General features: G+C 40.9%; 1 protein-coding gene across 1 annotated transcript in view; it reads right to left on the reverse strand.

The window, feature by feature from the left end:
* Window positions 1–22769, reverse strand: part of SNX25 (sorting nexin 25) — a 254683-nt gene that overhangs the window by 48200 nt on the left and 183714 nt on the right. The window contains exon 7 of the mRNA XM_089669604.1: window positions 7258–7448. Coding sequence (XP_089525730.1) covers window positions 7258–7448 — 191 coding nt within the window. The remainder of the gene's footprint in view (window positions 1–7257; window positions 7449–22769) is intronic.

Raw genomic sequence — 22769 nt, forward strand, 5'->3', positions numbered from 1 at the left:
TAGGCAATACAAAATGTTAGTTGGTATTACATGTACATCTGTTGCTGCGGGGTGCTTGCCATGCACAACTGGACTTTCTAAACGTTTTGAGAACACGCCAACTCCCACAATGTAATGCACCATTACAATGGTGTGTTAAGGGGTGCTCAGTTTGTGTGATGCTTTGGTGCTATTCTTCAGCACAACCATCACTGAAACCCAGGGGCTGCATTGCTTTCTGCGCTTACTTTTCATAGATCAAATTTATTTCAGGATCATGAATCAAATAGTATGCTGCATGCACGAGTCAGATTTAAGTAAGAACTAGTAACTTAAGAGAGCCTATTACCTTAATTTAAGCCCACCTTGAAACCCAACTATACTACACCTTTACAGGTTTCTTCACCACTCCTGCTGCAGCCACCATAAAATACATGGTGCTTTAAAGTACAGAGGTGCGTGTGAAACTTCTGGACCAACATTAGGCCTAAACACTGGCTCATGACAGAGGACATAATGTTGTCGCTCTCTGTGAGTATCAACACCAGCCAACTTTAGGAGATTTGCAGTGGCCACAACAGAGGAGGGAGCAATGGAAGAGTACTAGGAGGATGAACATACATGGGTCATAGGGGTATTGTTCCACTTAATATTAATATTGATTTATGGCACGTGTAGTTGGTTTTAGCTGCTCACCTACGTTCATTAGGGATTCAAGCAATAGAAATCTTCACCCCAGTTTAGTTTAAAAACATGCCCACCTACAGCTGCTTTCTCTGAGGGTCCATGCACACTGGCCTAAACACTGCTTCTACAGAGGTTTTGTGTTTTGCCTGTAGAAGCAGCTCAGTGTTATCCTATGTGTCCATGCACATCAGGACATTTAGAGGCATAGAGGTTGATTTACTAAAACTGGAGAGTGTAAAATCTGGTGCAGCTGTGCATGGTAGCCAATCAGCTTCTAAGTACAGCTTGTTCAGTTAATCCTTGACAAAAAAACCTGGAAGCTGACTGGTTTATACGCAGAGCTGCACCTGATTTAGCACTCTCCAGTTTTAGTAAATCAACCCCATAGTTTAAGCTCAGCCTTTAGAGGCAGAAGAAAAAAACCCCTTCTGGTTTGAGTTTTTGATTGGAGTTTTCTGGCAGAAAAAAAAAAAAAAAAAAAAGTGAAACCATCCTAAAACGTGCCTAAATATGTGTGGAAAAATGCTTTAAGCTTTTTTTTTTTTTCTGCCAAGGGAACTAGCATATTTTTTAAGCCCAGTGTGCATGGAACCTAAGGATTTTAAATTATTATACATTATGCAGAATACAACAGGAAGAAATAACAGATCCAGAAGTTCACTATTGGAATCACTCAGGAGTATGACAAGCTGGTGTTTCAAATGAAAAGCAGCACAGCTCGTGTGAGATTAACCACTTGCCTACCAGGCACTTATACCCCCTTCCTTACCAGGCCAATTTTCAGCTTTCAGCGCTGTCGCACTTTGAAATTGCACGGTCATGCAAGATTGTACCCATATGAAATTTTTTTCTCATAAATAGAGCTTTCTTTTGGTGGTATTTAATCGCAGCTGGGTGTTTTACTTTTTGAGCAAAAAAAGTGCAAAAAATTTGAACTTTAAAAAAAAGTTTTTGTTTCTATTATAAAATTTTGCAAACAGGTAATTTTTCTCCTTCACTGATGTGCGTTGAGGTAGCAGTGATGGGCACTGATAGGCGGCACTGATAGGCAGCACTAATGAGGTGGCACTGATGATGGGTACTGACAGTCAGCATTGATAGGCGGCATTGACTGGCATCACTGCTGGGCACTGACTGGCGACACTGCTGGGCACAGGTGGGTGGCACTGATAAGCACTGCTGGGCACAGGTGGGTGGCACTGATAAGCACTGGTGGGCACAGGTGGGTGGCACTGCTGGGCACAGGTGGGCGGAGCTGGTGGGTGGCACTGCTGGGCATCGATCATCAGGGCACTGATAATCAGTGCCCTGATGATCGGTGCCAATGCCTGCTCTGACAACTGCCGGTTCTCGGCAGTACTTTTCTCACGCTCTGACAGTGCAGCCGTGAACCAGCAATTGCATTTCCCAGTGATTAGTGTGTCATTTGACATGGCTGATCACATATTAAAAGGCCGCTGTCATTGGCCTTTTACCACATCACGTGGTAAAAGCCGGGGGCGCGCAGCTGAGCACGTTCTGGAAGGATGTCATATGACGCCCTCCCAGAACTGGCCGGCCGCAATGCAGCCGTCATTTGGCTATCTGCGGTCTGCAACTGGTTAACCAGCCAGTTCAAAACACTGTTGGGTTACTATAATGGAACAGTAAAGTACAGCATAAATAAATAAATAACCCCTGAGGACGTGCATGCGCATGAAACGTGTCGGATGGAGCCTACATTGCTGACGTGACATTTTGGTATCTGTTTTTATTATACTCCACATGCAATTTTATGTATATGACACATTGATTTGAATAATAAAATACTACACTATATCAGCATTTTTTGCTCCTGTGGTTGAGCTATCTCCCTAGGACAAGGGACTCCCCTCCCATCTATACCCGGATGATACAGCAGGATTAGCCCCTTGGCTGCCTCTGCAACTCCAGATGTGACATGTTATGATATACGCCTAACGTTGTATATCTTCTGGTGAGTGTAGATCCGTTCAAGGTAGTGGATCCCCTATGTGAATATTCACACGTTCACACTCTGCACTTGGCATTTTTGCACATGATCAACATAAGGACGTTTTTATGAATATGCGCTGGATAGATAATATATATTATTTTGATATATGTAATCATGGACATTATTATTGTTAATTCACTATATTGCACTTTATTACACATTAGCACTTTTTCCTTGCGGACTCCATTTATTGCAGTTTTCTTTCATTTCTATAGATGCAAGGTTATTTATTTATATATGCTGCACTTTACGGTTCCATTTTATTAATTTTGTGTGATTTTAGCGCTGCACTTTTATATACATATGCTCGTTGGGATTGTTGCCTATACCTTAAGTGCTAGCTGCTTATATATCTGCTTATCAGCGCTCGCCTGTATACTTTGGCTACACTGCTGGATTACTGATAACAGCCTGACCATCTAGCCACAAATGTTTCCCAGAATTGCACACCAATGAAGGGAATCACAAAACAAATTATCACAAAATGGCTTCGGCTGGCTCTCCCAATGTCAGGAAAGCCCCTGCAACATGTTTCACCAGTATGGGGCTTAATCGTTACTAGACTCGTACAACTTAACAACCGATCAGTGACTGCTGCCCCTCTCTGCCAATCCCATTATTGGCTTCCACTAACCCAACATATAAAATTCAACATATTAACCACAACATACAAAGCCATCCACAACACTGCCTCTAGCTACATCACCAACCTCATCCGCAGATATCGTCCAAATCGCCCACTCCGCTCCTCCCAAGACATCTTGCTCTTTACCTCTTGTCTTCTCCTGCCACGCTTGCCTCCAGCACTTCTCTAGAGCCTCTCTAATTATCTGGAATTCCCTACCGCAATATGTCCAGTCAGCCCCCACCACCCTGTCTGCTTTTAGGCGAACTTTGGTAACTAATTTATTCAGGGAAGCCTACCCCACCTCTACCTAAGAACTGTACTTCAGCCACCTTTATCAGATCATTAGCCCCACAGCTATCACCTTTTGTACCACCTCCAACTTCCTTCAGATTGTAAGCTCCATGAGCAGGGCCCTCCTATTCCTTCTGTACTGAAATGTATTGTAATTGTACTGTCTCCCTTATATTGTAAAGCGCTGCGCAAACTGTTGGCGCTATATAAATCCTATATAATAATAATAAGCGTAGATACCTTTGCATTTTCAAGCCCCATTTCTCTCTCCATACTCATAAGCAATTAATATGCATAGGATAGGTTGTTACCCATAATCAAGAGACACCAGAAAACCACAAAGGTGGAAAAGGTGCTTCCAGTTTGGAATCATAAAGCAATACTGTTACAAGCAGTTTCATCTAGCTGTTGGACTATCCTCCTGATTATAGTTTGCAATTGTTTAAGCATGGGTGTGCAATTTGTGAGACCACAATAAGACTACTTTCACACTGATCCGTGGCAAAAGCACACATGCGTATTGGCGTGTTTTTGCCATGTTTGCCACATGACTTTAAAAATCACGTTTTCTATTCATTTCAATGGGGCGGTGAGTTTTTGATGCCTTTTTTTTTACTACACCAAAAACATAACAAGCAGGATTTTAGAAAAACACACAGGACCCACAGCGGATCAGTGTGAAGAGTTCCATAGGAATACATGGTCACACGTTTTTCTTCCCCCTTTCTGTAGAGTCACAATGTGCCCTTTTATGCTAGACAAAATATATGACTGCAGTATCTGGTACAGTCTATTCTCTAGGGTGAAATGTGCGCAGGCTATCACTTCATAACATTTGTTATCTTCACAACCACTTTAGTGATCTAGAATGGAACATCTTTCTACAAAACGGACATGTAGATGAAGAAAATCATTTTCTTTTATTCTCTTCATTTATGTATGAGAGTATAGTACAAAAACCTACACTGGTCATCACAGAGGAAATACATTTTATCTATTTCTGAGGGAGTCAATCACAGCCTGTGAGGAGGGAGCCTGGGGTGGGGCCAAGTCGCACTCTGTCTATGGTCCAACAGAGCTGACTCAGGAGTGAGTCCACACGAATGCCCCCATAGCAAACAACTTGCTATGGTGGACACTTAATGGGAGGGGGTGGGCAAGGGTCCCCAGAGGAGGTGGATCAGGGCTGCTCTGTGCAAAACCATCTATGGCATGTTTGTTATTCTAAAAAAACATGTTTACAATCATTTTAAATGTGGTCTGTTTAATCAACATTGCCTTTTATAGCAAAATATAAAGCAATTACAAAAAAAATAAACCCCTGGCCCCTCGTTTCCATTATATATGATTGGCGACTGCTCTTTCTTGTGCAGAACGGCTGGTTTTTAAACAGCCCTTTGTAGTCTTTACTCATGCAAGGCTGCAGTAATTGCTTGGATAGATCCTTTTTTGACACCTTTGTCTTTTCCAGCCCTGCCTGTGACAGCAGCTTGTGGCTAGGGTTTGGTGACAGAGAGAAAAGCATTCCCCTGCGGTTGCATAAATGTGCACACCCGCTTATAACTGGGGATGTAGCAGTGTTCAGAATTAAGCAATGACATTCAAAATCAGTCAGTACACACCTGCCATCATTTAAAGTGCCTCTGTTTAACCCCAAATAGAGTTCAGCTGTTCTAGTAGGTCTTTCCTGACATTTTCTTAGTCACATCCTACAGCAAAAGCCATGGTACGCAGAGAGCTTCCAAAGCATCAGAGGGATCTCATTGTTAAAAGGTATCAGTCAGGAGAAGGGTACAAAAAAAATTTCCAAGGCATTAGATATACCATGGAACACAGTCAAGACAGTCATCATCAAGTGGAGAAAATATGGTGCAACAGTGACAATTACCAGTGACGTCCCTCCAAAATTGATGAAAAGAAGAGAAGAAAACTGGTCTGGGAGGCTGCCAAGAGGCCTACACCAACATTAAATGAGCTGCAGGAATATCTGGAAAGTACTGGCTGTGTGGTACATGTGACAACAATCTCCCATATTCTTCATATGTCTGGGCTATGGGGTAGAGTGGCAAGATGGAAGCCAGATTTATGAAGAAAAACATCCAAGCCTGGATAAATTTTGCAAAAACACATCTGAAGTCTCCCAAAAGCATGTGGGAAAATGTGATTTGGTCTGATGAAACCAAGGTTGAACGTTTTGGCCATAATTCCAAAAGATGTGTTTGGCACAAACAACACTGCACATCAGCAAAAGAACACCATACCCACAGTAAAGCATGGTGGTGGCAACATCATGCTTTGGGGCTGTTTTTCTTCAGCTGGAACTGGGGCCTTAAGGTAGAGAGAATTATGAACAGTTCCCAATTCCAGTTAATATTAGCACAAAACCTTCAGACTTCTGCTAGATAGGTGAACATGAAGAGGAACTTCGTGTTTCAGCATGAAACCGCCCAAAGCATACATCCAAATCAACAAAGGAATAGCTTCAACAGAAGAAGAAAAATTTTGGCATGGCCCAGTTATAGCCCAGACCTGAATCCGATTGAAAATCTGTGGGGTGATCTAAAGAGGGCTGTGCCCAGGAGATGCCCTCGCAATCCGACAGATTTGGAGTGTTTTTGCAAGGAAGAGTGGGCAAATATTTCCAAGTCAAGATGTGCCATGCTGATCGACTCATACCCAAAATGACTGAGTGCTGGAATCAAATCAAAAGGTGCTTCAACAAAGTATTAGTTTAAGGGTGTGCACACTTATGCAACCCTATTTTTTTAGTAATTTATTTTTATTTCCCTCCACCTAAAAGATTTCAGTTTGTTTTTCAACTGAGTTGTACAGTTTATAGGTTACATTAAATCTGAAAAGATTTATCTTTGTCTAATTTTTTTTTACATTACAGATACCTGACAATTTAACAGGGATGTATAGACTTTTTATATCCAATATATCTCTACACATATGTGCGCACACACACACACAATAAAAAATAAATGCATGAAACGTGTAAACCCTAACAATTAACTTCTCTTATGTGCTCCCTTCTGTTCTGATACAGTTTTGTTATACAAGATATGTGGGGAAAAAAATGTTGATCCTGCAAGAAATTCAGTGAGCTCCTAACTTTCTATGCACTCTGCTGAACTGAAACCTCAAACAGTGTTATTAGCCCTGCCAAGTTCACATTTCAACCATGTTATAAAGAAAAGGAGATGGGATGTGTTCTCTCTTAAGCTGGCCATGGATGGTTCCAATCTTGGCCAGTTCAACAGGGACCGTCCAAAATTAGAACCGTCTATGGGCAGGCTGATTGTACCCAATTCGATTGCTGTACAACTTCGGTACAACCAGCATGTCAGATTTTTCCATGTGATTATTGCCTGTGGCTATAGCTGCTAACAATCACTGTATTCTCCCAGCAGGGACAGCTTCCCGCGCCCTCCTGCCAGAACATAATAGCTCTGCGGGAGGGATTCCCCTATCAACACTGTGTTTATGGAGGAATCAAGCGATTTTCTTTCCTGCAACCATCGTCTATGGCTTGCCCTAGGGCTAGAACGCGGTTTAAACCGAATACAACCAGCTCATCTTAGTGTCAGTAAACTACAATACATTACATTTTTGCTTCTGGGTTAAGAAACACTAAGTACTGTGAGTAAGGCAATACCTTCTGGCTTTGTGGACAATCTGAATCGTCTGAGGTCCCATCATCCTGCTGGTCATATGCTGGACCCCCAAGAAGTTTGATCCTTTTCTCACACTGCTTCTTGGCAACAGTCAACTGATTGATGTACCTTTTCATATTACGAGCTCGCAGGAGGTCAGCTTTCATTGCTGCAGTCTCTTTGCCTTTAGAATCTGAACAAGACAAATATAATCAAACATACTAATGACTTACATGCTAATAAACATTTTTGCACTTTAAGTTTGGATTCAGTGGAGGTTGAACATAAAAATAGCAATGAAAGTCTACACTCATTAAGCTGGATGGTGGATGCAGGTAAACAGTCAGCTCCTGTGTAATTAGAACAGCATTAATAGCCAGGTACCTCACAGTGTTTCAGCAATGCAGTTTGACTACTTGTGTGGGTATCTGAAAAACAAACGGTTGTTGGGCCTGAGGACATGAAAGACTGCAAAAGCTTATAGTCACCCAGTAAAGAGAACTTTCTAAATCCCAATCACCATCTAAAAACTATGCTTAACCTAATAAACTGTTCACACTTGTTTCATGGATGGAGTGTTTTATTAACAAACGTCTTTAATGGTACTGCTCTAAAGACTTGTTCGGGGGTTATCCAATAAGTTCTGAACACTGAAAGAAATTATTTTAACCCCATGTAAGCAGAGGTCCTCTTGAGCTTCCAAGAACTTATTTTCATTGTACAACTGCATTAACTAACCTTTCTCAAGTAAGAAACCTTACACTGCTCACATAATAAATAGCTTTTCTTATTTATAAATCATCATGTACTTAAAAGCTTAACCTCTGTAGATATAGAACAATGCAAGAATACAATAATGGAACTTTACCTCACTTTACTTGAAACGGTCAGTTTTTGGTTTAAAGATGAATAAAATACGTCACACAAAAATGCATTTAGAGACATCTACTTTTCTTTTCAAGTAAAGTGTGTCACGATACCACTGTCCAAAGAGATAATTATGTTTTGTGTGTTGACATTGGACAACTGTCATTACTGTAAGTAACTGGGGTAACGTCCTCCACCATGAAAATCGGATGTAGTTTTGCACAGCCTCAGCACTAGCTTGTATTTCTGTTCAGCTTTAAGGATTGAAAGGCTAATGACATACACATTGACCGTGAAGGAAGTCTCAATCTCTTCCTGTCAAACGGTCACCCATGTCTGCACTGGACAGACTAGCCTTTTCATCCTATTCTATCATTCTCTTTTCACACATCAAGCATTCATAACTAAGCAGAGATCACACATTACGCTTTTATGAAAAAAATCTTTAGATGTTTAGTTAACAGATTTTTACAAGACCAAAACCGACAGCAGAATGCTTTAACAGGTTTTAATTTGTTCTTTAATTAGTGTGAGGTCAAAGTAGACACCCAACTGTTACAGGTTACAGCAGTGTCTCCCAACTTTTTACTTCCTTGGCAGCCCATTCCTATACATTTTAGCCATCATACTAACAAAATATTTGCTAGTTATAACAGGTATATACAGTTGCTATATTTGATACAGTTACTGTTATTTCATGAACATAACCAAACACATTGCTCCACTCCAGACTTGCTCTTTTCATCTCTCATGGACAACCCTGGAGGTGACTACCATAACCCATCTCTACTCTCAGTCAAAACGTATGAAAAAATGTAAGCCACACTCCAAAACTTAACCCTAAGTTTAATAACTGTCAAAAAAGACTGCATACATTGATGTCTCCACCCAAAACCAACCTTCATTAATGTGTTTCACCACTGCAAGAATAGGGAAAGAGGTGTAAGAGCTGGATTAGGAAAATGTACTCTTTGGTCTATGGCCACTGGCTTTGAAAGCAGACATTTGAGGGGCATTTTTAAAGCTCCTCAAATGCCTTTGGAAATGATACGATGGGCAACACACAGTGCTGTTCACATTATCAAAACATGAAGCATTAGCATCACTTGAAAATTGAAGCCTCATGTCGAGTCAGGAGGAGTTTGAAGCTTTTCAATGCCTCACATTCAAGTCTATGGCGACGTTCCGCAAATGCCCTGGCAGGCATTTGCGGGGCGTTTGCAGTGTGGGTGCTGTGCATTAATACCATAGAGATTATAGGCATTTGGGGAGCATTTTTAACACTTGTAAACTGCCCATACTAAAGTTCATTATCGTCTGTCTAATGACCATACTAAGGCTATACGGGCATTTTTGAAGAGTTCGAAATTTAGTCAAGTGTGAACAAGCCCTCAGATATACAATGTAGTGCTTGGCAAACATGAGTACAGAGAAGGGCAACCAAACTCATAAGAGGAGCTCCGCTATGAGGAAAGAATAGAGGAACTGAATTTATTCTCTCTTGAGAAGAGGAGATTAAGGAGGGATATGATCAACAAGTATAAATACATCAGTGGTTCATATAGTGAACTCGGTGTAGAATTAATTACCCTGAGGTCATCACAGAGGACAAGGGGGCACTTTTTACGTCTGGAAGAAAAGAAATTTAATCTCCAAACACGGAAAGGTTTCTTCACAGTGAGAGCTGTGAAAATGTGGAATAGACTCCCTCAAGAGTTGGTTCTGGCCAGCTCAGTGGATTGCTTTAAAAAAAGCCTGGATTGTTTCTTAGATACACCGAATATAACTGGATACTAACATTATAGGTAAAGTTGATCCAAGGAATATCTTATTGCCCCTCAGGGGATCAGGAAGGAATTTGTTCCCCTGCAGGAGCCAATTGCTTCATGCTTTTGCTGGGGGGGGGGGGGGGGGGCGTTCGCCTTCCTCTGGATCAACTGCGGGTCTAGGATTATAACTTTTTATTTCGTTATGGTTGAACTGGATGGACTTTTGTCTTTTTTCAGCCAGACTAACTATGTAGCACTACAGAAATCTGTCACAGATTAAATACACACTAGAAGAAATGGTCTGAGACATGTTGCATTGAACAGCTAGGCTTTACTACTGTTAAGGGAGCCTTTAAATGCTTCCTTGACTGACTGCTATACTGATAGCATACAATAGGGAACTTACATGGGTGTAAAAGTGATCTGGTCTACTTATCCCTACATGTTTATAGGTGTGGCATTTACAGTTATCTACCTTTGAATTCATCCAAATAGTTCCTGATCAAAACACTGGCACAGAATGGCTGCTGCCAGTCAGAATACTTGCCTACAAGGAGAAAAGGTTATAAGTATACACTTGTAAGTTCAAGCAAAAATTGCAAGCATTTGACAAGCATGAATTGGCTGAATAACTGATTTATTTATAAGGCGTGCTTGACCTTTAAGCAATACGGATTATTGTTGCTGTGCCAGAAAAAAAAAACAATGGTGCATAAATGAATCACAATTGCACAGCAAGAGTTATCTTCACAGATAAATCAGCTCCAGCAACATCCTGGATACATGTGCCTCTTTCATTCAGTTTCATTAACATTAAAAAGACTATTATAAAACAAAAACTATATGGTAATCTTCAAGATCATTAAATGCACTGTAGTTTAACAGCATAATAGCGGAATTCTGCTTGGTGCTGTAAGACATAAAACTTTGCATTAGGCCTCATGCACATGAATGGCTGTGTGCATAGGAATACGGTGGTACCCGCATACTCCCGCATATAACATACAGACATGTTCTTTGAATTCAGACTTTATGCATTTGGGGCTTCCTGAGTGCAGAACAAAGCCAGAATTTTATTTTCACATACACTACATTCGTTTGCATTAGGCTTTAAAGAAACGCTTTACACTGTTCTGCCCCCGTGGGACAAAACACATGTAGTACTTCGTCCCATGTTGCCTAGGGGCTCCATTTCCCTGAAGATGCCGAAACATGTTGGGAGGAGCCTAGCTGGTGATGTCATATACAGGATGACACTCAAGGCCTTGGTACCGGTTTCTTATGTTTGAGAGTATATGTCTGCTTATTTTAAATAAAAAAATGTTTTACGATATAACACCATTGTGGTCCTTTGGTCTTCTCCTCCGGAGGGAATATCTGTTTATTGCACAAGAAGATTCCTTCTGGTGTCCGTCATATTATGCTGAGGAGACGGTGAAAGTATCCCATCAGTGAGATGAGTCCTCAGTACGCATACACAAGAGTGTATTGATCTCTGGAAAGTGAGATCAATATTTTTGGTAAGAGGCTGATTTGGTGGAGGAATCACATTTGCTCACCACTTTTCAAGTTTTGATTCAATCTCAGGGAATATATGTTGGACTGAGCACTCTTTCACTTTTCAGATCTCTGGTTTTGCTTTTCATATGGCAGATTGCACTTATTTATAATAAAGTTGCGGTTTGTTAGCCTTTTTTGTATTAAGTGTATATTGTATTGCTATTAATGTAGAGATGCGCACCAAGTAGAAGTTTTTATTGTTGATGACCCAGCTTAGGAGATTCAGCCTCTTTTTTTGTCCTGGTGACTGAGACTGAAAGGGAGAGAACCAAAATTCTGACTTTCATCAAAAAAGGTAAGAGGGGAAATCTCATGGGGACTCTTGCTCCTGTGATATCTAAGAGGGAATGTCCCTCACTTTGGAGAGATTTAATTTCACTTTCTGTTGTGACTACAAGTAAATCTTGTAGTGCAGTACAGAACGCAGGATTTCTCAGACCATAACATTCACACAATTGGACACTGGCAAAAACTTGCTAGGGCCACCTCCAGAGCACACTGTACAACCTTACCCACTCTGTGAATCATCTGGGTGTTTTTTTTTTTTTTTTTTTTAAGTAAACAAAAAGGAGTGAAGACGACTGTGAAGCCTGTGTTTTCTACTGCAGATGAGATAAGGAATTTACAGGCTAGTCAAAATTCCTATTTCAATTGTGAGGTACAAGGACACGAGAGCTGTATTCTTAGAACACTGAATACACTGGATACAGAAGTAATTAGTACAAAGAGTGGCGCTGGAATCAAAAAGAGGTAACCATGCAAGGGTATGTGTTTCTGGACCTGGAACACTGATGTAACACAACACAGTCCACAGAAGACCTCAGTGGTATGAGCGTATATGGGGTGGCAGCCGGATGTAGGAGTTAGAAGCAGCTCTGTGGAAATCCAAAAGAGATAAAAAAAAAAAAAAAAAAAAAAAAAAAAACCTGCGCCATATGAGTGTAGCAATATAAGTATTAAAAAGTATTCTTTAACCTTTCCTATTGTAAAAATACTGTTTATGTACTGTTGTATCATACCACTGTTTAGGTATTAGTATCGCTTGTATTACTCATATGCTAGTGGTGGATTAGGCTTTTTAGATAGTCTTTTGTTTTTGGTCCGCTGGGCTCCATTGTCCTCTGACTTAGCCCATATAAGCCTACTCCAAGATGGCCACTACATGGCCTGGAGGAGCATGCAACATCCAAACACGTGTCACGTCTCATCTCGAGTTCTTGGACTGACATCACCAGCTGTCAGCATTGGATATACACCAACCAGGGAGCACTGGGATCCAGAGCGACCCAGAAGAGCGGTCCTTCCTCACAGCAGCCAGAGACATACTCAGCAGAGGGATTATACATGCTTGCTACGTTTTTCTTCCTGTAAGTGGTTATACTATTGAATAAAGCGGTTTACATATTGCTACACTCAGATAGCACCACTTTTTATCTCTTTTGGATACACACAGACGTAATAGCTGTAATGGCAACAACATAGCAAAACAGAACTGCCAACAGACCCCAAAATAAACAAGGGTTAAGAACTCAAAAAAAAACCCCAAAACACTTTAAAAAACACCTTGCAAATCAAGTACACATCAGCCATGGCCTGATCCACTGGCTAGAACTTTTTAAACATACGAACATACAGCAGATATAAAAAGTCTACACACCCCTGTTAAAATGTCAGGTTTCTGTGATGTAAAAAAATGAGACCTTTAATGTGACCTATAAACTGTACAACTCAATTGAAAAACAAATTAAAATCTTTTTTTTTTTTTTTTTTGGAGGGGGGAGTAAAACTAAAAGTGTGGTTGCATAACTGTGCTCGCCCTCCTACAACTGGGGATGTAGCGTAGCTGTGTTCAGAATTAAGCAATCACATTCAAAATCATGTTAAATAGGAGTCAGTACACACCTGCCATCATTTAAAGTGCCTCTGATAAAACCCAAATAAAGTTCGGCTGTCCTAGTAGGTCTTTCCTGACATTTTCTTAGTCACATCCTACAGCAAAAGCCATGGTCCGCAGAAAGCTTCCAAAGCATCAGAGGGATCTCATTGTTAAAAAGTATCAGTCAGGAGAAAGGTACAAAAGAATTTTCAAAACATAACATGAAACACAGTCATCAAGTGGAGAAAATATGGTGCAACAGTGACATTACCAGGAAATGGACGTCCCTCCAAAATTGATGAAAAGACGAGAAGAAAATTGGTCTGGGAGGCTGCCAAGAGGCGTACAGCAACATTAAAGGAGCTGCAGGAATATCTGGCAAGTGATGGCTGTGTGGTACATGTGACAACAATCTCCTGTATTCTTCATATATCTGGGCTATGGGGTAGAATGGCAAGACTGAAGCCTTTCCTTACAAAGAAAAACATCCAAACCAGGCTAACTTTAGCAACAACACAACTGAAGTCTCCCAAAAGCATGTGGGAAAATGTGTTATGGTCTGATGAAATCAAGGTTGAACTTTTTGGCCATAATTCCAAAAAGCTATGTTTGGGTGCAATAACAACACTGCACATCACCAAAAGAACACCATACCCACAGTGAAGCATGGTGGTGGCAACATCATGCTTTGGGGCTGTTTTTCATCAGCTGGAAGTGGGGCTTTAGTCAAGATAGAGGGAATTATGAACAGTTCCAAATACCAGTCAATATTGGCACAAAACCTTCAGGCTCCTGCTAGAAAGCTAAACATGAAGGAGGAACTTCATCAGCATGACAACGGCCCAAAGCATACATCCAGATCAAGAAATGAATGGGTTCACCAGAAAAAGATTAACGTTTTGGAAAGGCCCAGCCAGAGCCCAGACCTGAATCTGATAGAAAATCAGTGGGGTGATCTGAAGAGGGCAGTGCACAGGCGATGCCTTCACAATCTCACAGATTGAGTGTTTTTGCAAGGAAGAGCAGGCAAATATTGCCAAGTCATGATGTGCTATGCTGATAGACCATATTATTTTAGTTTTTTACTTTTACTTGCCTCCACCTAGAAGATTTCAGTTTGTTGTTCAACTGAGTTGTACAATTTAGAGCTTACATTAAAAAGGTGGAAAAAGTTCTGGATTTGATTTATCCTTTTTTTACATCACAGAAACCTGACATTTTAACAGGGGTGTGTACACTTTTTATATCCATGTAGGACCATCACATACAAACCAGTTTCCTCTTCTCTTTTACAGATACAGAAATTATCCTTTTGTGGGCAGGGAAGGGGATTGTAGGGAGGGTGCAGAGGTGTTCACTCGAAATATAAAAACTGAGGAGACTGCACAGTGAGAATTTTCTGGAGGGGAAACTGGAGATTCTGTGTACAGGGGGAAGAATAAAGAGGAAAGACCAATGTATGTGTGTGCATTGGCTAAACACTCTGGAGGAAGACCACTGTGTGTTGGAGGTGGGATGTCATTCATAAAGTATGCACTGATCAGCTAAATTCAAGACTGAGGGCAGAATTTCCAACTGATACATGACAAAATGAGAACAGAATGTATTAATTAAATCAAAGATGCTTAATTTGCATTCCCAGGTTAGTCTCCGGTTTACTCAGGTTTCCTAGTCAACCTTGCAGGAAAGACAAAATAGCACCAGGCACTATCGGTACAGGAGTGGCTGCAGAAATCATTCCTGAATGTTGTCAAGTACCTGTGTCTGCATCCTGTTTATTACACTTACTGAAATACTATCCTGTATTGATTATCTTCTTAGCAAGTCATCAGAAAGATTTGCTTTAGGCAGAAATGTTCAATTGACTTGCTCTTCACATCTAATGAAGCCACTCTCAACGTCGATTCCAGTAAAGTGTTTTCTATGGCATTTCATTAGGGAGTGACATCTGTTCGCCTGGGTTCTGATATGCCATTTGGAGTGTGATAATGGACAGATGAATGCAGATTTTAGGGAGCAGATTTACCGACTCGTCTTTGAAAAGCACAGAAATACCTGGCAATAAGTTCACATTAACACAAACATGCACATATATAGAAAGTTCTTAAAGGAAAAAAAAAAATAAGATAATCACATAGGTTCATTACACATCACTACTGATGCCCTGAAAAAAAAGTCCACTGAACAGCAGGATTTAATATAGATGTACTTCCTTTTTGAAATACTGACCCCTGCTTCCATATGGAATCCAGATTTCTGATTCTGTCATTCTTCTGGGTCTTGAAAAAAATGGCAATATAGGGACAACACAAATACATTCTGGGTCTCTGTGTATAGATTCAAAAGTCTTTGCTTTTATAAACAATGCAGAGCCAAGTGAGCTATATGCAATTGTTACAGCAATCAGGACCAAATTTGCATCTCCATAGTCTATAGGCATAGTAGCATAGATGGAGCTTTTGTTTATTAGGAGCATCCTGGGAAGCTCTCAGGACTTAGAATAAGAATCACTTTCAGGAGACCAGGAGAGGGAAATCCTTGCTTCACATGCCTGCAGGTGGGTAAACGCCTGTTTGCTATGGAAGGCATCCCTCACCCTATCACTAGTTCTCCTCTGGAAGGCTACCCATACACACTTAGATTTCGATCATTCATTATGATCCATTTAGCAGCATAACACCAATAACAAGTCAGGATCTATGGCCCAGCAGTCTTATTGACTACAAGCAAATCATCTGCATGTGATAAAATCTGTCTACATATGACGGACCTAAATCTGCAGCAACCTTGTACCTTAAATGCCTCCAGATTCTTAAAACTAGATTCAGTGCTAAAGAAAAAGAAAAAAAAAGAAAAAGAAAAAAAGAAAAGGAAAAAAAAAAGAAAAAAAAGAAAAAGAGAAACAAATGAGTCAGAAAAAAAACTGCAATGTGTGCGATTATATAGCTACATACAACCTGACATAAAATACAGCAGTGGCGTTTGAAAGGCAAAGAACAGGCGTTGTGTCACCTCCTCGTCATTTGTCTTTACCCGTAAAATCCCACCCTATTCGGTTGTACAAGTTATGCTCAGAGTGTGGTACTGTATGGGACAGGGGATAATTTTTTTTGTGCCACTATGCATAGCAATGCTGTTTGTGTACAGTCCTGTCCATTGCCTTTGCAGCTTAAAGTGAAGCACAAAATGTGGCTGAGCTGCGTGTTTTTACCATCCCACAAAGCAAGTGTAAATCCAGTCTTATGGCACACCCATTAAACCTGAAAATGAAAACAGATGTGTAGTGGGAATGTGTGTAAGGTGGAGATAGTGGGGATCCTTGCTTCACCTTGCTTCTTCCCCGCAAATGCATTTAATTTGCTTATGGACAGATGCAGTGTGGTAAGGCGGAAATTGGATATATTAGGTATGTTTTGTTATATGGAAGATGTGGGGAGAAGTGAGGTAGAGGCAGAAGCCCTCCTAAAGATCAGAGGTGATTTCGGGGCAGAAGAGCAGAAGGGTAAAATAGTAAAGACTAGGAAATGGAGGAGAAGCAAGGAAGATAATCCATGGGATAGACACTAAACAGCTTAACATTATGACCACTCACAGGTAAAGTGAATAACATTGATTATCTAATTACAATGGCATCTGAAAGTGGGTGGGATATATTAGGCAGCAGGTGAACATGTTGTCCCTGAAGATATTGTGAAAGCAGAAAAAAAATGGGCAAGCATAAGGATTTGGGCAACTTTGACAAAGGCCAAATTGTTATAGCTAGATGAATGGGTCAGAGCAGCTCCAAAACCGCCACTCTTGTGGAATGTTCCTAGTCTGCAGTGGTCAGAACCTACCAAAAGTGGTCCAAGGAAGGAAAACTGGCAAACCGGCAACAGGGTTATGGATGGCCAAGACTCACTGATGCACTGGGGGAGCAAAGGCGGGTCTGATCCAATAGAAGCGCTACTGTAGCTCAAAATTGATGAAAATGTTAATGCTGGTTCCCATAGCAAGATGTCAGAACATGTTGTGTATGTGGCTGTGTAGACACAGACCAGACAGGTTGCTCATGCTTACCCCTGTCCATAGCCAAAAACATCTACAGTGGGCATGAAAGCATCAGAAATGGACCACAGGAGTAATGGAAGAAGGTGGCCCGGTTTGATGAATTCAAAAATAGTTTGAGGAATATAAACGAGTTTGAGATGTTGACTTCAAATTCTCCAGATCTCACTCCAATCAAGCATCTATGGAATGTGCAAGAAAACAGTATGATCCATGGAGGCCCCACATCCCAACTTAAAGGATCTGCTAATGATGGCTTGGTGTCAGATAGCACAGCATACCTTCAGAGATCTAGTGTCCATGGCCCAACAAGTTATGAGTAATCATAATGTTACAGCTGATCTGTGTAACCAGAAAGTTAAAGGCAATCAATGAGGTGTGGGTAGGAGGGGCAGCCCAGCATTCCCCATCCATCACCCCAGGGTTTCTCAGGACACCGGTCAGGTCATTAGGTGGGATAGTTCCATCTGAGTTAAAACAATTGGTTTAGTCAGAGCGAAGCATCATTTAGTTTTATGTCTGAAAGTGGGTAAGGTACCTCCAGCAATACTACATAGTGGTGAATTTTTCCAGTCTATCCTGTTAGTAAACAGCAATTTCTTGCATCTCACATATATGAGTGACCTTAGCTAGCATTTCATTATGGAGGGGGCCCGAGCTGATTTTCCATGCTTCGCAATTTTGGCACGTGCTGCATTTATCAAATTTCTATATGCTGGGATTTTAAAGAAGACAAATCTGATTCCTGTGAGTGTAGAATATATACACCTCTTGTGTAAATCAAAGACATACATGCACGATGATGGTTCTCAAGTCATGTGTTTTCTGCCAAGAAGGCTGAAGATCCAAACATGATCAAAAGATAAGGGAAAATGTACCAATTCCTGGCATTCCAATGCTGTGTAGAATTACTGGAGTTCTTTACCAATGTTTATAAAAATCTTCCAGTTAGTTCCCTGGGAAGGTTGCGGATGGCTTTCCTATATGCCAAGAGAAAAATGTCTTGCAATGCATTGTCAGGGTTACAAATATCTAGCTCTTGAATGCCTTCTTAGGGGTGGGGAGAAGCCTGAGCATGGCACTGACAAGGTGCATGGTGTGAAACCGCTGAGCTCCTGAGAACCATCAGTAGCAGCTACGCCTAGGAGTGGTTGAGATACCTGAAGTGCCTGTTATTTTCCTGTCCAAGGGGCATCCCGCCCGTCTGAGGTGGCAGCTTGAGTGGGGGATCGTGAGCCGGGTGCTGGTCTCCGGCCGGAGAGTAGGTGGACTCCACCGGAGTGCGGAGCGGTGAACGCCGGGAGGTCATGTGACCGCCACGGAGGAGTATTGGGAAGTACCGGCTGGTCGTGAGAAGAAAGGAGTTGACATACCCAGACCTGATGTGAGAAGTATCCTGTGGATCCCACGGAGGGTGACCTCCGCTTACACAGACCGGTGTCAAACCACCCTATAATCACCTGAAGAGGAGGATTGAGAGCCATAGCGGTGTTCGTTATAAAGAGAAACAGGAGCAGCAGTAAAGTGGATGAAGACAGAACGGAGGTGATGTATGAAGGGCCATGGGAAGTGGTGAGTCTAAAATTTAAATTGACTAATATTGTCGAAGGAACTTTTCGGGGGGGGTGATCACCTAGCGGACCCGGAAAAGAGCAAAGGCAACTGTTCTATAAATTGGAAGATCAAGAGAACAGAGAGGAACAACCTGAGGATATGGGGTTTGCCCAAGACTTTGCAGGAAGAACATTTGATGGAGACAATGAGGAAAATGTTTAACACAATGATGGATAGATCAGTAACAGTCCAGTTGAAAATTTACAGAATCCACAGAATTGGAAGACCCCAAGGAACAGCTAGTGAAAATGTGATTGTGTGATTTCATTATTAAAGATAAAGTAGATCTATGGAAGAAGATAAGAGGTATGCCAGTAATAAAATATGAAGTAACAAATCTACAAATCTTTGCTGATATAACATTTGAAACATTAGCTAGGAGAACTTTGAAACCATTACTGGAACAGATGAGAAAACAAAACGACTGATACAACAGGGGTTCTCCAGAATGTTTAATTGGATGGAAAGATGGTTGCTCGGCAAGACTGAGGTTCCCAGAAGAACTATGGGACTTTTGCGAAAGACTGGAACTACAGAAAATAGATATTCCAGGATGGGAAGAAGGGGTAAAGGAAAATATAGAAATAGAAAAAGAGAGATGGCAACTAATCCCCAAAAAGAGTTTCAGAGATAAAATAAGTAGGGTAGAGGAAATATGGGGTGGGGGTGGGGGGTGAGTTATGAAGTTGTGAGAGGACTTTTTTTTTTTTTTCCCCTCTCTCCTTTGCCATCTTTCTTTTCTGCCTAGGCAGGTTGAGAATTCTAGAGGACAGGCGGGAAACAGGTCACACATGTAACTAGACTTGTGACCCAGGGAATGGGGATGCGGGTTGGGTTGGGCATATGTGCTCAGGGTTTCACCCCAGATCGGAATTGATAGTGGGACTAGGAACACAACCAATTCAAGGTAAAATAAGGGCCAAGGGGTTGCTAGGGGAAGGGTATGGGTGGGAAAAGAGGAGGGATGGGGAATAGGAAATATAGTGGAGATGCCTTCGTGCTCCTGATGATAGATATCTGTGCTTCTTTCCGGGCGAACATAGGAGAAAAAAGAAAAAATAGGAAACGGAGAAGGTTAGTTTTATGACCTATAATGTAAAGGGAATGAATACTCCGGTGAAGAGGCATAAGACTCTTAAAGAATTACGACGACGATCTATTGAAGTAGTGTTATTGCAAGAGACTTATTTATCTCAGGAAACAAATGTTAAGTTATACTCTAAATATTATCCTACCTGGTACCAGGGGCGTCCCTAGGGCTGGTGTCACACTCTGCGGTAACACTTGGTGACAACCCCTCTGACCATCCCTGCAGAATGGATCGGAACTGCGGATTGAGCATAATGGATCGGACTCCGATCCATCCTGCGGGGATCGTTGGCTTGCTTTACAACCTACCTTTTCGTGGAGCGGGTCCGGTGTCACCGCGTGCGGTCGATGTCACCCGGAGTGGGCCGCACCCTCCGCTCCTGCCTCAGGACGCCACTGCCTAGTACTATGCAGATTCAACAACTAAACACGCTAAAGGGGTAGCAATTGGGATGGCAAAGAATCTAAGATTTTATATCAAAGATAGGCTGGTGGATCCCTGAAGGTCGATTTTTGTTTTTGAGCGGGGGAGATTGCAGGAAATATAATATAAATTAGCAAATATTTACTATTCTAATAAAAATCCAATGGCTTAACTGAAGAACATACTAAGGAACCTTTTGGATTTTAGGAAAGGCAAACTAATTATGGCAGGAGACTAACTTTTGCATGGACCCCCAGATGGATACATTGTCACATGTGCAGCGAGATGGAGGTAAACGTATGAAATCTATTCAAAGGGTGCTAGATCAATATCAACTAGCGGACTCTTGGAGAGTTAAGCACCCTAGAGAAAGATTATACATTCTATACCCCTGCACATGCAATGTATTCCAGATTGGATTACATGATAGAACAGACTCTTGGAGTTCCTGGTTAAAGTGAATATAGATGTTATATCAATATCGGACCATGCGCCTGTCATAATGAAGTTACAATGAGGAAGAGAACAGAATAACATAAATATGTGGAAACGGAGTGAGACAATCCTCCAGGATCATGAAACAGAATTGAGAATAAAAAAAGAAATAGAATATTTTAGAACAAATGAGACTGAAGGAGTTTCAATTGCCACGGTGTGGGAAGTGCATAAGGCATATATCAGGGGAATTCTGATTGCTATAGGAGCAGGAAAAAAAAAGGAAGAACGGCAGAAGAAAATAAATACGTTAATAAGAATTAGAACAATCACATAAAAAGAATCAGTAAAAGATACTCAGCAGAAAATTTTAAAAAGACGAATTAAATAACTTAATGGAACAAGAAACAAGGAGAATATTTAACGTGGTGGCAAGAGAATGAGATCAGTGGGGGAATAGAGCTGGTACAAATTTAATGAGAACATTGAGAAATAAGAAATCAAGAAACTTTATAGAAAAGATTAAAAAATGATCATGGATTGGTATATTCAACCACTGATATCGCTAATGTATTTCAAGAATACTACAATAAACTATATGATGTTAAACCGAAAAATCTAAAAGAAGCTGACATGGAAAGATCTAGAAAAAGACAGATGTATTTTAAGGAGGCGGGGTTACAGAGATTGGAAGAGGAAAGCCTAGCATTTTTCGAAAAACCAATAACACAGGAGGAAATTCAAGAGGCATTGAAGAGTACATCCGCAAGGAGGAGTCCTGGACCAGATGGGTATACAGTGAGGTATTATAAGAAATTTAGAGAATTAGTCCATAAATTGAGTGTGTATATAAAAGCATTATGATAGGAGATGGAAATGAGGGAGGAGTCATTACAAGCACACATTACAATCATACCGAAAGAGGGGAAGATAAGTCTCAATGTGTTAGTTATAGGCATAAATCACTGCTAAATATTGATACGAAACTATTTGCGAAGGTTCTGGCAAATAGGATGAAAGATTTAATGCCAGAGTGGATTCATTTAGATCAAGTGGGGTTTATCCCTGGGAGAGAAGGAAGAGATAATGGGTTAAGATCGTTACTCCTACAAAAAAAGTAAGAGAAAAACTCCCCGTATTGGTTCTATCGCTAGATGCTGAGAAAGCTTTGGATAGGATAGATTGAGTGTTTATGATGGATACTTTAGAGGTATTGAGAGTTGGACCCAAAATGAGAAAGTGGATAGGAAAGCTTTACAGTTAGCCTTCAGCAGCAGTTAAGGTAAATGGCTCGTTGTCAAAGTTCTTTATAATGCATAATGGGGACAAGACAGCGATGCCCAATTTCGCCTGTGTTGTTTGTCTTATCTTTAGAGCCCCTTCTTGCGACAGTATGAAATAGTCTGGATGTAAAAAGGGATACAGAGAGGAGAAATAGAACATAAAGTTGCAGCATACGCTGACGATATGTTATTTTATGTGGTAAATCCTAGGCTGACACTACCCAACCTAATGAAGTATTATGGAGACCTATCAAATTTAAAATTTAGCCTGTCAAAATCAGAGATCTTGAATATCAATGTCCCAATAATAGAAAAAGGCCCTACAGAGAGAATTCCCTTTTACATGGAGGGAAAAAACTAAAATACCGGAGAATAAAATTGACCTTGTCCCTTAAAAAGTTATACAACGCAGGGGCCCAGCCTTGGAGACAAAGCCTGAAGCATTTGGTTATATATCACAAGATGCAGCGCTAATGACTATAACATATATGCATAAATCAAGAAATCTGTCATAAATGACTAAACAGTAGAAAGTTCATAAAATGGGTGA

This window comes from Staurois parvus, unplaced genomic scaffold (assembly GCF_062004578.1).
Source record: "Staurois parvus isolate SC_StPar_1 unplaced genomic scaffold, SC_StPar_1.0 ptg000080l, whole genome shotgun sequence".
NCBI classification, from domain to species: Eukaryota; Metazoa; Chordata; class Amphibia; order Anura; family Ranidae; genus Staurois; species Staurois parvus.